The 16,278-nt window shown below is 33.2% G+C and overlaps 1 protein-coding gene across 2 annotated transcripts; it reads right to left on the reverse strand.

The window, feature by feature from the left end:
• Positions 1-423: 423 nt before the first annotated feature.
• On the reverse strand, positions 424-16,034 carry LOC120342223 (hepatocyte growth factor receptor-like). Of its 2 annotated transcripts, none has more exons than XM_039410972.2 (16): positions 13,695-16,033; positions 13,128-13,315; positions 12,605-12,730; positions 11,174-11,302; positions 10,444-10,583; positions 8,958-9,088; positions 8,284-8,435; positions 7,710-7,844; positions 7,146-7,287; positions 6,102-6,234; positions 4,290-4,510; positions 3,990-4,159; positions 3,245-3,343; positions 3,124-3,164; positions 2,214-2,544; positions 424-1,161 (listed from the first exon to the last, which is right to left on the reverse strand). In XM_039410972.2, the coding sequence occupies exons 1-16, from the start codon at positions 15,986-15,988 to the stop codon at positions 1,010-1,012; spliced, it is 4,584 nt and encodes a 1,527-aa protein (XP_039266906.2). In that variant the 5' UTR covers positions 15,989-16,033; the 3' UTR covers positions 424-1,009. The 2 variants fall into 2 exon arrangements, with proteins under 2 accessions (XP_039266906.2, XP_077965916.1); XM_078109790.1 differs by having other exon boundaries at positions 1,021-1,161; positions 2,234-2,544; positions 13,695-16,034.
• Positions 16,035-16,278: the final 244 nt, after the last annotated feature.

Below are 16,278 nucleotides of genomic sequence, written 5' to 3' on the forward strand. Positions count from 1 at the left end.
TTCTACAGGATTGAAACAACGATTAGTTATAGTTTCATGAGAAAACTGCATTGTTTATTTTTCCACATTACTGTTGCTATTTTTGGTGGATGTGTTTTTGCTAAAGAGATTTCAATATCCAACTGATCACAATAACCTAGTCCAATCTGCACCACTCAGCATATACCAGCACTTACTTTGAAGTGTGGATGTATTAAAGCAAGAAATTTATTCCCAGACTGTAAACAAAGCATATACTCATCTGCATACTCAATCACGAGAAATAATATACCTTTGTGCTTGGTTTCTACCATCAAGGTATGAAAATTGTTCTGGCCTACATTATACTGCAGCAGCATGTCTAACTCGGTCTCTTGACTGCTGATTCACCAGCAGCCACATATCGAAATTATCACAAAACAATTTGCCGAGTTTATATTTACCATGTATTGATGTTTTTGTCATATTAAAAAATGCCCTTTCGCAATCTCTCGAAAAATGCATAGGTGTATTTTTGCACCAATGTGTGCTAAAAGTGAAAAGTTATTTTGCTATGGCAGAGTCACTTCGACATTTAAAAATTAAATGAAACACCTACAAAAAAGCACCATTATTTGGACACTTATAAATTATTTAACTACAAAAAAATTAGTTGTATATATCAAATAACTTCAGTAATATTTTACGAAAAGTTGAATACTGAAATTAGAAAATGATCTTCATGTACCGGCATAGTAGAAAAAAGTTGAAAAATTTCATTTTACTGCTGGATTCGGATGTGGACGTAGTGAAATTGCCAAGGCACTTGAGGCATGTGCAAATAATTTGTGTCATTTTAGTAAACATATACATAATGATGAATTTACATGATAAATTATAGATATATATATATATTGCTTTATAAAATGAACTTATATTACTACCTCGATGACGGTACAGAGCCCCTTAAGATGATTGATATAGTATACAAATACATCAAAGACACATTGTCTATGAACTATTTCACTTATAAGAAGTCTGAGCATAGATTTCATTCGCGATTATTTCCGTTGTTACGATTTTTTGGTTTGAAAAGCTGATCACCACCTTCTGCATATGTAGGATTTGATATTAAACCATCTTCCATATCATTGACATTGTAGTAACTATTTGAAGGCAGATTTTTTGAGATATCTTCAGTACCTGGAAATAGTAAATGAAGGGAATAAATTGAGCAAGTAAAACAATCTTTGTATTACATCAATACATTCACTGTGAATACACGAACGGTATGGTACTATGCCTGTCCTCCTTCGATGTTCAGCATTATTAAGATTGAAAAAAAATTGTAAAGAGTATACCGAAATAGTATGTCAGCATTTCGAATGTAAATAAGACTATCTTTATCTGGCCAATGAATGGACTATCTGTAACTGGAAGGAACTTATGCTGATTTGTTTTATATCACACTATAGGATGGAGAAATGCTGATATCTCAGAAAGCTATGAACATTATAAGAAACGTTCATTTATAGCCTTTTCACATCTACAAAGAGCCGACCACAAATGACAGAAGGAAAAAATTTGCATGTTTCCTGGAGTATATTAAAACCGAATGTTTAATCTGTTATTGTTTAGCTTTGGATCCCCTTGTGATGATTGTTATTTTTCATGCTTTGATTCCGTTTTAGATAGCATAAAATAACTCAATAATTCTCATCGATTTCACCCCAAAAAAAATCAATATGTTGTCCAGAATGCTTTCCCCATCAAATGCCTTAGAGAAATCCCTAATTCATTATTCAGTAAACGCCAATTTTATAAAAACGAGTTGTAAATAAGGTTGAACATTACATATATTGCTTATAGCACATGAAAGCTATGAAAACCGTATATTCGAGTTCCAGTGATAGGAAACATAGTCACCCCTATTACCAACAACTGATTCCATTTTAGGAATGAGCTCTTACTCTTTTTTCATGTTTCAGGCGTTAGACGACTGCAACTAGCGTTATTTTTGGCGTTTCAAGAAAATTATGTATTAGATTTGTGTGGAGCATGTCATGTTAATGTAGCTTACGTAGTGACATACACTACTAAATATGACCATCGAGTTATTCTTGTCATGTAATCCCATGTTTCGTTCTAGTATTGTTAATTGTTATAGAGCTATGAGTTCAACATGTTTCCTTTGAGAGAATCCTAATATTCAGATATCTAATCTGAAACTAAGCCAAAAACTGTTGAATACTCACTATCAGTTTCGTTGACATACATGGGTTCTTGAGGCATACTTTCTTTCAAACGAGGCCTTGAGGTTACCGGGGAATCAGGGACAACGAAAGAAGACTGCTTTAAAGCACTAACGGAAGGATTAGCTGAAGCTCCCTTCGATTGATCAACGTAAGTATTTTCTGCAGGTTTGTCTTGATGGTGCATGGGTGATTTATTGAGAACACCAGGACTACTCTGAGACACGCCAGATATTGCTTGTTCCTTGGATTCATTCAGATGTGATGATGTTGTACCACCAGTGAGGAAACTTGGAGTTTCAGATGTTGATGGCACAAGGTAACCTTCTTCATCCTGTAGTCAGTGAAAAAATTAAAACACATCACACGTGTTGAGTAATTTGATATATTTTTACAGCATTAGTACAAATTCAAATTATTGACTAACAGAGAGACTGAGACACCAACACACATTGGACCATTCGCATATTGACTATATTGCATACTACCGTAATTGCAATATTTGTATTCATTAAGTTCCAAGTTAAGTTAAGAGGAGCATGCCGCACATTTGTGTTTTAGGCCAGCACGGTCTTGCACATGCATCCCGTCTTAAATAATAATAATTGTTCATTTATTTATGTATCACTATTACGAGACGAATAAACATACATACATACATACAAGTTTTATAAATAACCCCAAAGTCCAGAAAGGCATCAGCATGGCCAGGCATGACTGTCATTATGAGCCGTTCTAGTAGTTAATTGATCCTTAATCTCACACTGCTTAATATGCCCATTTTGAAGACCTTTTGAGCGAATTTGACAGAGAAACAAGAATGCAAGTTACTAGTCACATATACAATTTACCAATTCTATCAAATCTTAGAGCTATTAACAAAAATACAAACACAATATAAACATATTATTACCTTTTCAGTAATGGCTGAAATTGGCTTGTGAAGTCCAGAATCTGGAATAACAATTAAAAGACGGTTATTGCAAATATAAACTAGAAAAAGAATAACTTAACTTCAGTAAATATATTACAACCTGGAGAAAATACAGAGTCTCCTGTGCTTGCACTTTCCGAGGTTCTCAGCATGGATGGGTATGGATGATGATCCAGATTAACATAGGTTATATCCAGTCCTGTAATATATTATGGAAATATAGTCATATTATTATCGAATATAGGTAACATAGTCCTATGTCATAGTCCATAGTCCACATAGTCCATGGTCATTGCTATGTATGAAGTTTTATTTTGTGTCTATTAACAGGTGGTCATTGTCAAGTTGTCAACACTCAGATTTTTGCCCCATCAAACATAAAATCCTAATCCGATAGTTTACGTTTAAAAAGTCGCCCATATGGGTGAAAAATAAAAAATGTTTTTTGCTCTTCTTGCTGCGTTAATTCTTTCACCGTTTTGCTTGGTGCTTTTATTACTGAAAGGCTGAGCGATTCTTTTCATGTGGCCCAGCTAGATGTCTGAAGTTGGTTATATGGCCCACTGACAAAAGATGAACATCCCTGTCTCAAATGTTCTGGGCACCTTTACCCATTTCCCAACACATGTTTTCAAATTTCTACATTTGTATGTCAGTAATTGGTTGGCAATCTTAGTAGAACTTATTGGAGATTATAGTTCAATTTTGGACTGCAGTTCAAGGGGAATGACATCAAGACGTTCAAGACTCATTATGTTAAATCTGGCAAATTAGTGAACTATTTCACTCTACTGGTAAAAAATTTTCATGGAAAGTTTAAGACAAAATATAAAATTAGTTCTAACCTGGATAGTGCACACCATGGACATTCATGTGAATTACAGTTATCAAGTCAACAAGTTCTTCAAATGTTGGTCTGTCATTGGCACTGGGAGCCCAACATCGCAACATGATTTTGTATAGTTCATGAGGACAATATTCAGGTTGTTTTAATCGACGACCATCAAGTAGATAGCTTAAGATAATTAAGACGAAAAATCAATGAGCTTATATAGGCTGTAACTTATAAAACTTATAGGCTGTAAAATAGATATGCTGTGATTTTATTTGATTTTACTAGGAATACATAAAAAAGATTTTCTTACTCGCACACATCAAATGCATCGACATCTGGGTAAGGAGTAACACCTCGTGTAAGCAATTCCCACATCAGAATTCCAAACGACCACACATCAGTTTTTGTATTAAATTTCTGTTGCTGTAAGCTCTCTAGTGCCATCCATTTCACAGGCATTCTTCCAATTCTATCATGAGGTTTGTAATATTCTTTTTCATAGATGTCTCGTGCCAGACCAAAGTCTGCAACCTAAAACAGCACATTGAACCATAAAAAGAGAAATTCAGTTATTGGGTCAGATATTTTTAAAGAGTGGAAAGAAGCAAAAACATTTCAAAATTATTTACTTAATCTAAGACTCTGTATTCAACTCTGAAGTTGAATTTTATGATTTGTGCCTAGTTGACACACTATTATGGAAGGCGGCTCCTTTCAATAAGATCACCATTTTGTCATAATGCTGCATATTGAATAAGAGTTAACAATATACAATGTTAAATGACTTCACGCAGAAGTAGTGGCCTAGTACATAGGTTCTCAAAGTGCTCTAAATGAGGCCCCATGGCTCTGTGAAAAAAGCCCAGGGGCTCTGCGATATATTCTTTACCTAATAAAATACTGAGTTGACTAATGCTGTCCAAGGAGGCAATAACGGCATTAATAAAATTTGTCAACGATAGCGCAGAAACAGCAAGTTGGCAATTTGACTATGACATTACATACGAGTTCCGATAGATAATGCCATAGTTCAATTACCATCGCCTTGTTGCTACAATTTGGATATTTTTAAGTATAAAGCAGCAAATACATCCGAGTCATTAAATAAAGAAATTTTAATTTACTCACAAACATTAATCGTTAAGTAACAATGTATTTTCTTGTTTTTATTTTTATAAATTTATTCTGAGGCTCCGTAAATAATAGACAACCTCATCACAGGCTCAATAACACCAAAAGTTTGAGAAGTAGTCATCGAGCACATCTAGTATTATATTATAAAACAGTCGCAATTACTATTAATTCTTCAAACTCCAATCAAATGAGCAAAAAAAGATGGAAAATATTTTTTCCATATATTATACGTGGAAATTGATGAGTGATTTATTTTGTGTGATCAAATTTGCCTTCCAGCATGGTGTTTTTGCCATGTTCAAGCTGAGGTATTTCTTTTATTCATGTCATTAACATTGATGATAAACACCTACATTATTTGCTTTGTATGATGTAATGACCTAATACTCAATATGATTTACTTAATCGAGGTAATCCTATAATTAAGTGAAAGGAGAAAAGCAATCAATAGGATTTTACTTCGTTGGTCTCATGATTTCAAAAATTGAAAATCATGCAAAAATAACTTCAATTAAAGTGGAAACTATATAGTATCCTCATATTTGGGCAGGAGATAATATACATTTTTTTTTAAACTTGAAATTATAAAAAGAACTTCAAAAAATTTTATTTAAGAGATACAGAGCTGGAAATATGTTCCAAAATGTACCTCAGAATTCTATGTAACTACTTACTATTGAAAAGACAAAGAAGTACAACGTCAAAATGTTACAAATTAAGACCAACTTATCTGTTTAATTAACATATTGGTGTTAGGTAAAGAGCTATTAGTTTGGAAAGATCAGTTTCATCCGGTATATTTCCAGTCTGGCATCTCATACCCAATTTATTACACCCTGAGTAAGGTGGTGAGCATGGGATTTGAAACTGTAATTATCAACTCGTGATGTCATCATAGTTACGATAAGTCTGGCGCTTCAACCACAAAGTCACCGCCACTCACAGTAAAACTACTTTTACAGACTGAGAAAAAAATTAACTGAATTACCTTTACAGTAAAGTCTTCATCCAGCATACAGTTCCTTGCAGCAAGATCACGATGAACAAATCGTTTAAATGCTAAATACTTCATTCCTTTACATGCTTGCAAACCAAATCCTATGAGATCTTTGATTGTAGGTCTGAAGTAAAAAAAATGATAAAACTTTCTTGGGATGACTGAGCTTTGCAGCCCAACTACCCATAGTAATAAAGTAAAACTGAGATGTTTTATATTTCCTTGGTCAGTCATGGTCTATATTAGGGGTGTGCAACTATTGTTACAGAAGGGCAAAATATTGAGTAAAACCGCGGGTTGTACCTTTTTTTAACATACATTTTTACAGACATAAAAGTTTTAGTTATTGATCTTATGACATGCGTAGTTCACTTCGCACAAGCTAGCTGTTGGGGCATTGTACTGTCATAGGCATAGATAATAAATTGGAGGGCAGCGGCTTTGCAACAAAAAGGGATTGGAATTACTCGCACATGAAAGATTAAACTAAATTAGAAACTCGTTACGCCGGCCGCGCACCATTCAAAATTGGCACTTCAGCATGTGCCGCATTTGGCCCATGGGCTACAGGTTGCACACCCTCGATCTATATAATTAGTATGAAGTTGAAAAAAAATTTGCTGGAATTCATTTAAAGTCAAATTTAATTAACTTCTACCGCTTCTAATTCATCATTCGGAATAGATTTTTCAAAAATTTCGATTTCATCAAGCAAAGATATTCTCAAAAAAATTTCTTCAGATCTTTATATGCCTATTGCTCCAATCAAGGCTATTTACAACCATCTGGTGCTAAGCTACTTTATTTCGGGATGACTAAAATCTTTCCGGTTTGGCATTGCCTACCATAATTTATAACAACATGGGTGAGGAGAAGGGCAGCTATAGCTATCATAGTTAAGTCTATAACTTCAACCACTTTTCGGCTAACAAGCTCATTAAGAACAATAGAGCAAAAATATTGAGTAGAATTGGAAATTTTCGATTTCACAAAATACAAATATAGATCAAGAAACTTAAGCCCAATAAATCAAACCTGTTACTAGGATTTCGAATAAACATCAGTAAATCCCCATGCTTCATGAATGGCAGGACAACGAATGGAGAGGAATAATCTTCCAGCAAAACACCAATCAACGTTAAAACATGTTCATCTTCAAAATCTTTCATCAAAAGGGCTGAAAAAATAAAAACTTTGATGTAATGAAAAACATATATTTCTATACAATCTCATTTTGTTATATCAACTTGATTACATTTACTATTAGAAATACGATATGGACGATATGGCAAGTTACAGCGTTCTATCAACACAAAACAAAAAGTTTTTTCAAGTGGAAATAATTTGTGGCCCGCCAAAAAGTCGACCTATGTTGTAAACTAAGTGCTCATGAATTCTACACGAGACTCATCAAACAATAGGTTTTTCTAATCACAGAAAAAATGACTGAATAATAATAATTCAATATTTAAAAATAACAAAACAAAAAAAATTTAATGCCGCACTGAATATCACAAAATTTGGTGTATCGTGAAAAAATTAATAATTAAAAAATCAAACTTCCAACAATATACCAGTAAAGGTAATATTTTTATTCACCTTCCTTGAGAAAGAGTTCAATAGAATGATAATCCTCAATTCTTGACATTGTTTTAATTGCAACTCTCACTCGATCAGTGACACCATCAGCAGGATAATAAGTTCCATGAAAAACCATGCCAAAATTCCCTTTGCCTACAACATGGAATGAAAAAAGGATTAAAAAATGACAGATTCAAGAAATTGCTGTGTTGTAAAATGCAAACCACAATGAATTATTACTAGAAGTCACTATTTATCTTTGTTGAAAACATTCTTAAATTATTATATTGGACCTGCTACCACCAATACAATGGCTAATAGTGTTTACAATAATCAATCAAAATACGAGAGGCAGGTATATAATCTCCCAAAATACCAATTTGCTTCGTTATGCAACAAAATTAAGATCCGAGAAAATTGATCGAAAAAAAAGCCATAAAACACATTATTAACATCTCTGAAAACTATTAAACAACAATGGTTATACCGGTAATTCTAGTATCATATTAGTATCAGTACAAATATTGTATTTTTATTCACAGAATTCTTTAGTTAAGCCGTACTTTTCTGTGGTATCAAAATATTAATTTACCAATAATATTATCCTTGTCATATTCAAGCTGAGATGACTCAATAAGCAAAGGTGTGATTTCATTCAATAAATCCGATGGTAATCTCTGTCTTATTGAACTAATACTAAGGAGTGGAACTCTGTCTTCATTACCATGTTGCTCATTTTCATGTCTGTAGGCAAATTTGTTAATAATCATAATGAGGACAGTGTAAAGAAACAAAGCCATGATATGTACTTAAGATATATTACAAAAACAAATCTGAATATTGCGCAAATCAGGAGACAGCTGTAAAAAATCAGTAAAATAAAAGAGAATTTCAGCGTTACATATGCAGAAATTAACCTTTAGTATAAGAAATGGGTGTGCCGCGATATAGACAGAGTTTACTTTGACTCATCTGTCAACAAAAAGGGTGATATATACATGATATAAGCAATGTACACAGGAGTGACAAAACCTGAAATATGGTTTATATCACTATTAAAAGTCCTAATATAGATGGGGATACCAGCATGTGTCGATCGATAAAGCAATATTCATATCTGTAGGGGCGATTGTGAACATAATAAAACAAAATATTTCACAAAAGTTAAGCCTTCAAGCTGCCACATACAATATATGATAGGTTGATGCTTCACTGGTCAATCTTACAAACAAACAAAAAAACAGGTAAAATAAAAGTGATTCATACTCGTTGTGATGTGTATAATGTACTCCAAGATTATTCCCATTATTGCCAGGTGATGAAACCAATTTCTTTTTCTTCTTGATACATCTGCAGATGAAAAAAACACACCCAATAACCAGCAGTGTCAGCAGCACCTGAAACATAGTTTCAATGTCAGTAAAAATGTCCAAATATATTTTATTCTAGGTCATGTAGGTTTAGCTATATCAGTGACAGGGCACACACGAATAGACCTTTCAAATATATCTATGCATACATACGTATAAAAGTCATTAATTTAAAATCAAGTAATATTTTTGCTCTCTTTGAAGATACAATTACTAAAGCATAGAGACTGGTTAAGGATAAGCCTGACACTATTCTAACACAAATTTCAGTTGCTATTAATCAAAATTCGATTTCTCTGCAAATTGATATGCAAATATCTACAAATACAATATATTAATGGTTATGAGAAAACAAATAGAAGTTGACGTTTTATTTAAATGTGAGAGAAGCTACATATAAATTTAGCCCTTCTAAATCAATGGTTTTATAATTCTGTAATCTGTTTAATGCCTCTGTAGTCAATTAGTTCCTTAACTATTTCTGAAGACTGATGAAATTATTTCTCCTTACTTATCTAGGCATGACAACATAATATGTCTGGTTGTCAGGTTGCGGGATTTAGAAAAAAGTTTGGTTAGCTACCATGGCCGAGGGTGCAAGCTGGAAAGTGGATTCAGAAACAGAGACAAAAAATTGTCATTTTCTGATTTTATATAACAATATTTCCTTTATGTAGGATGTGTCATCACTCATCAAATCATCATAGATGTAGAAAATTTTAAGGAAGTCAAATTGTCAAGGTTATTACTATAGTAGGTGATCGAAATGACCATATAAGTGATCATGATTAGACTGACTTCACTATGCTGGTGCTATAAATGTAATATATAAAATTATCGGACAAAAATAGACAGGTATTGGTATGACGTCAATAGAAGTCTCATGGGGAAAACAATTTATTCAAGGCAGGGGCTCTGATGAATGAAATTTATTAAGAAACTAATATGCGTGATTGTTTCAAATTAGAAAGCAATGAAATTATTATGAATATTTCAGCTTATTTTAGAAGCACATTCAAAATGCCGCTTTTCTAAGTTTCACAACCTAATATGAAAAAGCATAGCTCCACTAATAATAACAAAATTGAGCTGTCATGCCCAGATAGGTGAAGGGGAATAAATTTATAATTCTACAAATCCAATTACCGTAGTAAATAATTGAACGCAATCAACAAATATTCAAAACAGGCTCTTTGCTTTAGTCAATATTCTTCTGTACAGAAGCAGAAAATTGTAAAAGCTGAGTCCAAGTTAAAATAATATTATAGATAGATTAGTATCATTGATAATTCTATTGGGTAAAATTATCAAATCAACTCCCAATCAAACTATATCAAAAGTAAAAAATGTTTATTCAAAATATAGAGCTGTTTAATACTTACTCCACAGATAACACCGACAATTGTTCCAGTATTCGAACGAGATATATCAATTAATCCGACCTGTTTCTTCAGGTTTCCCATATAAACAGTAACAGGAAAAACTTTATTGTCTGTGTTATTCGCAATGTATGATCTTTTAGCTGCATGAATAAAAAAAAATAACAATGCATGTTACTGCATACTGCACACAGTCCGTTTCACAATCACACAAAGACGTAAAATTTGAGTAATGATATTTATGTTATGGTGTTTTTGTTTTATTTATTTTCAATTCATATGATATCCTTTCAATTTCTAAATGAGCATGAGACATTGACCACAGCTGCCTGTGGCTGTTGATCAAAACTATTCCAATATTCGATAGGCCTATTCAATAAAAATATTCGAACTATTCGATTCAGTGAAAATATTAAATTTTGCCTATACCTACTAAGGGTTATAACAGTTGACCAGCAGAGCAGTGAGAGCATTCAATGTAGGGGATATTTTGAAGTTGAAAATGAAAAAGCTTCAGATGCTAGTTCAATTTTATTTTTTAAAAAAAGGGTTATTTTATTTCATTGCAAGAAACATGCATCCACAGGAACAATTTTATTTTTTGTGCCACAAGAAGACTGCATAATGAATCATTCAGTATTCAACGTTAACCATAAAAAAGTAACTGCTTTCTGTGATTAAATATGTAAAACTGTTTCGTATACTACGGTATTTTTATGAAGGATCATAATACCTTTACAAACCAGTGCTTCATCATTGACTGATAAATCTGGGCAGATTAAATCGCCGATATATATCTGGTAATCGCACTTCAAATTAGAATCTTCAACATATGTTTGACAGCCATTGTCAAGATCTTGCCCTGGAAAACAATGTAATAAATGAATTTCATATTCTGAGAAAAATACAACTATTTTGTATCCATATTATAGTAGGTAGTTCAGTACACAAAACAGAGTGATTTTTTTCAGATATGATTTTTCTTACATATCTTTAGGAGAAAGCTGATGAGATGGCATAATCATATTAAAGACTGTACATTTTTGATCAGACACCAGTAAAGGTTGGTTGTGGTAATAGCCAACCAGGGTGTGGTAATAGCTAACCAGATAACCATTTCCAATGCATGGTCATAAAATTCAAAATAGCTATAATCGAATCTTGTAAAACCTTCCTGATGTAGAAAAATTCTTTTTCGCTTAGAAATTCATGATTACCGATCAAAGATCTCAAATAAAATGTCAAAATGTACAACTGATTCTGCCACCACGTTTGTATGCCCATTTTGACAATGTCTCTAGGGATTGTTTGACAATGTCAATATTGTAAGCACTTGACTTCTGTCTTGTCACGTAGGGTGTGTTGCATTTATATCAAAATTGAAGGACTTTGACCAAACACCAAAAAAGACTAATGATTGTGTCTGGTCATAAACTGGCATTATGGCTAACGAAACTAGATTTTATTTTGATAGATAATAAAACGAACTTCATTCCAGGGCTCTTTTATTAATTGCAGGTCCCAAACAACCAGTGGGTCGCGAAAGAACTTAGTGGGGGTCACAGTCAAAGTTATGTTGAAACAAAATGTCGATCAATTGTGAAAGCGAGACCCAGCATCACTAGCCAGAATTCTATCTTTTGTGCAAGAATATGCAATCACATCAGGTATTATCAATTTTATCATATTTTTTAATATTTTCTGTATTACTAAATTTTACTCTATTTTAATCAGTCGACTGATTTTTCGATATTCTAGATCAGTGGCATTTTCTTATTTATTCAGCCACGTAGCTGTATAGTATACCTAATGGTATTAACTTGAATTGTACCGTATTGCCTGTTGCTAGGCAAAACTGATTTACTTATTCAGTAGGTATTGACATTGAGGTAGTAGGTCAGAATTCATGACCTTTTTATCAATCCCACAAGTTTTGAAATTTGATGCCTGGCTTTAATAATCAAGCGTGGTCTCAATATTCATTTTGCTAAAATTGGAGTAGCAGGGTATATAACTAAAATTTTTGTGTACAATGAAAACAATCCATATAAATAAAATTACATGATGAACGCCATCTCCTCTACTGAAGTATAACCAAGGTGAAATACTAAAAAATTAAAAAGATGTTAGGAAACGAAAATAATAAGGTGATATTCAAGCTTACCCTTGATGTCTATGGTAAACACTTCTTTTGATTCTGAATATACAAATTCATCAAAAACTGGATCAGGATATACATGAATACCAGGTGTTTCCAGAACTTGCTCATCAAGTGTGATTGTTAACATACCTGATGAAATATCAAAGATTTTTCACTTTAACAATGTCCAGTCAAGTAAGACAAAAAGGTGAATGTTGTAATTTTAAAAAAGTTTTATTTGAAAATATTACAAATAGATAGTTGCTTTATAAGGTGGTATCTAACGAAAGTCAGAAGCAATATTAACCAAAGTATTTGAATGAAAATTTCAGCCAAGAAAAACATATTAATAATCAGGTTCACAAAAACTATATAAAGTTGGTCAAAGCCACAGACAGAGTTACTGGTTTTCAGTCAAAATAGTGAAAACATTTCTTGTACTCCCTCCCTGCATACAAATTAGACCATTTCATACATGATACAGTAAAATTTGAAGAAAAAAATTACAATAAATTATGGAAATAAACATGATAATATCCTAACAAACCTTCTCTATAATTCTCCGTCACTAGAGTAAATGGTGGTGTGAAAAATGCCAAATATTCCACTTCTTTGTTTGGATCTTTCACCACGCTACAGTCAACATTTTTAGACAATCTTCTCATTGTTATTGTGACATAAGGACTTGCAACTGAATTCAGATTAGACCCAGGTATACGAATCTGAATGCCTCCACTGAAAAAACAATATTCATAGTTATTAAATTATACTGGCCAAATAGCATTAACTAGTCAATAATGACATTGTTTATTTAAGTATGTGATACGATAGATACAAAATACTGTAAATATAATCAAATACCTATTAGGTTTGCCACTAAGATTAAACTAAAGCAATACTCTGAAAATCAATTTATTTTTCTGTATTAGGTTTGCTTTCATAGGCCTATATATTTATATTTTATACAATCCATAAAAAAAGAGAATCTAGAATTATAATTGGAGCTAGTTCCACCGAAAAGGTTAAAAACTAGTTGTTGCTGCTTGATGAGCAGAAGTTCTGTTCAGGGTATCTTATAGCGCAAGGTTTTAATTTCACAATAAAACAAGATCACCTGGCTATGCTTCGGAATGGGACTTTAGGAACAGATACATTTGGATTCGGCATATATGAAAATTGATCATCTGCAAATTTTACTGCATTATCTATCACAACTTTCACTTTATTTTCGCTTTTTACTGATGGTGCCCCAACAAGTGATCTTGCTGTGTTGTCTTGATAAGAAGATGTCTTGCATTGAATTTGAGATGAATTACGAGACATGATAGCACACTGTGAGCTTCCAATCAATATATCCGCCTTGCTTCCAATGTCAAGATTATTACCAAAAATCGTAACTTTTGTACCTCCTCTTTTAGGACCTTTGATGGGGTGAAATCCAAACAATTCAATCATCTTAAAAGTGAAAGCTCCAAGTGAAAGAGTTTTATTTATTTCAAAATGATCAAAATCAGATTCAAATGGTGGAAGTGCAGCAAAAATATGCATGGACATAGGTGTGGTGATATTCCCAATATCTCCAGTAGAATTTAACCTTGTTTTAGTTTTGCATATCAATTTATTATAATTTTCCTTGTTCGTTGTCAGGCAACTTGCCAAACTACCCATAGAGACACTGCGTACTGACACAATTTGTGGATGCCGAGTAGTGTGCCCTAATGCTTGCCCACATATGGTGATATCTGTTCCTCCCTCTACAGGTCCTGAATGTGGTGTAACTGACGTAACGATAGGGGGACATGTTTTGTTGCTCCAATTGCCTCTCAATTCGTTACATGCATCTTTTGTTGTGCAATTTCGGCCATTGCAATATCCACAACCTAAGAAATCTGTCATAACACACTGTCTACATGTAGGTATGACAGTACAAAAATCTTTTAACGATATTTTATAAACAGAAGAAAATGTCATTGCATATATTTCGGATTTTTGTACTTCCATATGCTTGGTGAAAGGTTTATCAGTAATTTTAACAACGATGTTTGGGACACCTAGCTTGTAGTAGGCACCAATGTGATAAACACCAATATCGCCAGATGAAAAACTCATTGCTAATATTGTACTGCTGCCATAGACCAGTACAGCTAAAGAAGAAGGCGCCGATACAAGTGTTGACAGATCTTCTCCTTTACTATTTAATAAAATATTTTTCCCCACAAATTTTTCCTGGGAATGGATATGGTCAGTACCCGACGGAACCTTGGGACAAACATCACCCATAGTACCATTTCCTCCTATTCCGCAGTAATTTTCTTCGCCGTTGGAAAAAAATTCCAGTCCACGATTGCCACGCTCAGACTTGCATTTAGCAAACGCTTTATCAAAAGCTGCATTTAATTCGCTCATGGAATATTTACATACGGCATATTTATTTGATTTTCCATCGTCATCCAATCCACAGAGCAGGAAAAGGACAGTGTTTGAATCAGAATTGCTCATTTTATTTCGAGCTATGTAATCAGTCGAAACATTTGCTAAGTAACCATCTATTGGGTTGCGGAATTTCCTACTATCGGATTTGCAAATCAGTGTCAGCTCCATATAACTGAAGTAACCGACATCATTTTGGCAAACACGAACAAGTCGAATTTCGTTTGTTTTCGAGTTAATCTTCCTAGGTTGTTTGGTTACAAAATATGAAAATCCATCATAGAGAAAAGCATATATATAATCTATAACATAAGTGTTTACAAACTTTTCAGATACTGATAACTCTGATCGTATTGCAAATTCTGATTCAGCAGTTTGGTTATAAAGTAACCTAAAACCAGTGAGATCTTGATCCCAAACTTTAGTTGAGATTGATTGTTGATATTGATAATCAAAACCTGCATCGAGTGTTCGAGCAATGTAAAATCTTGTTTGATTCTGATAACTTGAAACTAGACCAACAGTCGATCCATTTATGCTCATAATATACGAAGCTGAAGTCTCTTCAAAATCCTTCAATAAGGTAACATTGTGCCTTATATTTTCCAAAGCATGACGAAAGCACAATCCGTTGTGCATATCCCCACAAGCAATGAGAACATTGTTAACATCATCTATGAGCAGAAACCTAATATTGACAGCATCTTTATAGAAGTCATAATAGTAAGTCCTTATATGTGACAAATTCTTTGCAAGGTGATGTATTGAGTTAAATGCCCCCAGATACACCGAGCCATGATCACCATTCATGACCATAGAATTCAGTCCTTCATGGCTGCTAAAGCTCTCAACATGAGAGATATAAGTTTGATCATAATCTACATTTGTCAAATCAGGACATTCCACATTTGTTGATCTCGAAACATGGTATAAAAGTAACTCCAAATGAACAATATAAAAAATAAGGCACTTTCCCATCTATTAAACTAAATATGTAAATAGTCTCTGTTAAAGTATTCAGAGAAATAAAAGTTTGTTAAAATAAAGAACACCATAATTACAATGACCGCCACCCACACAATTTCTGGCTTTGATATTATTTCGGAATTAATGTTGTAAAGATTAACATTAGTAAAATCTGGAATGAAACAATAATTTTTTTATCCCTTTGGTGAATCGGATCACTTTTTTAGGAGGAATCCAAAGGTGACATATATTAGATTGCGCAATTATTTATAGCTTTATATTGCAGTACCAATTTGTGGCAA

This window comes from Styela clava, chromosome 1 (assembly GCF_964204865.1).
Source record: "Styela clava chromosome 1, kaStyClav1.hap1.2, whole genome shotgun sequence".
Taxonomy (NCBI): Eukaryota; Metazoa; Chordata; class Ascidiacea; order Stolidobranchia; family Styelidae; genus Styela; species Styela clava.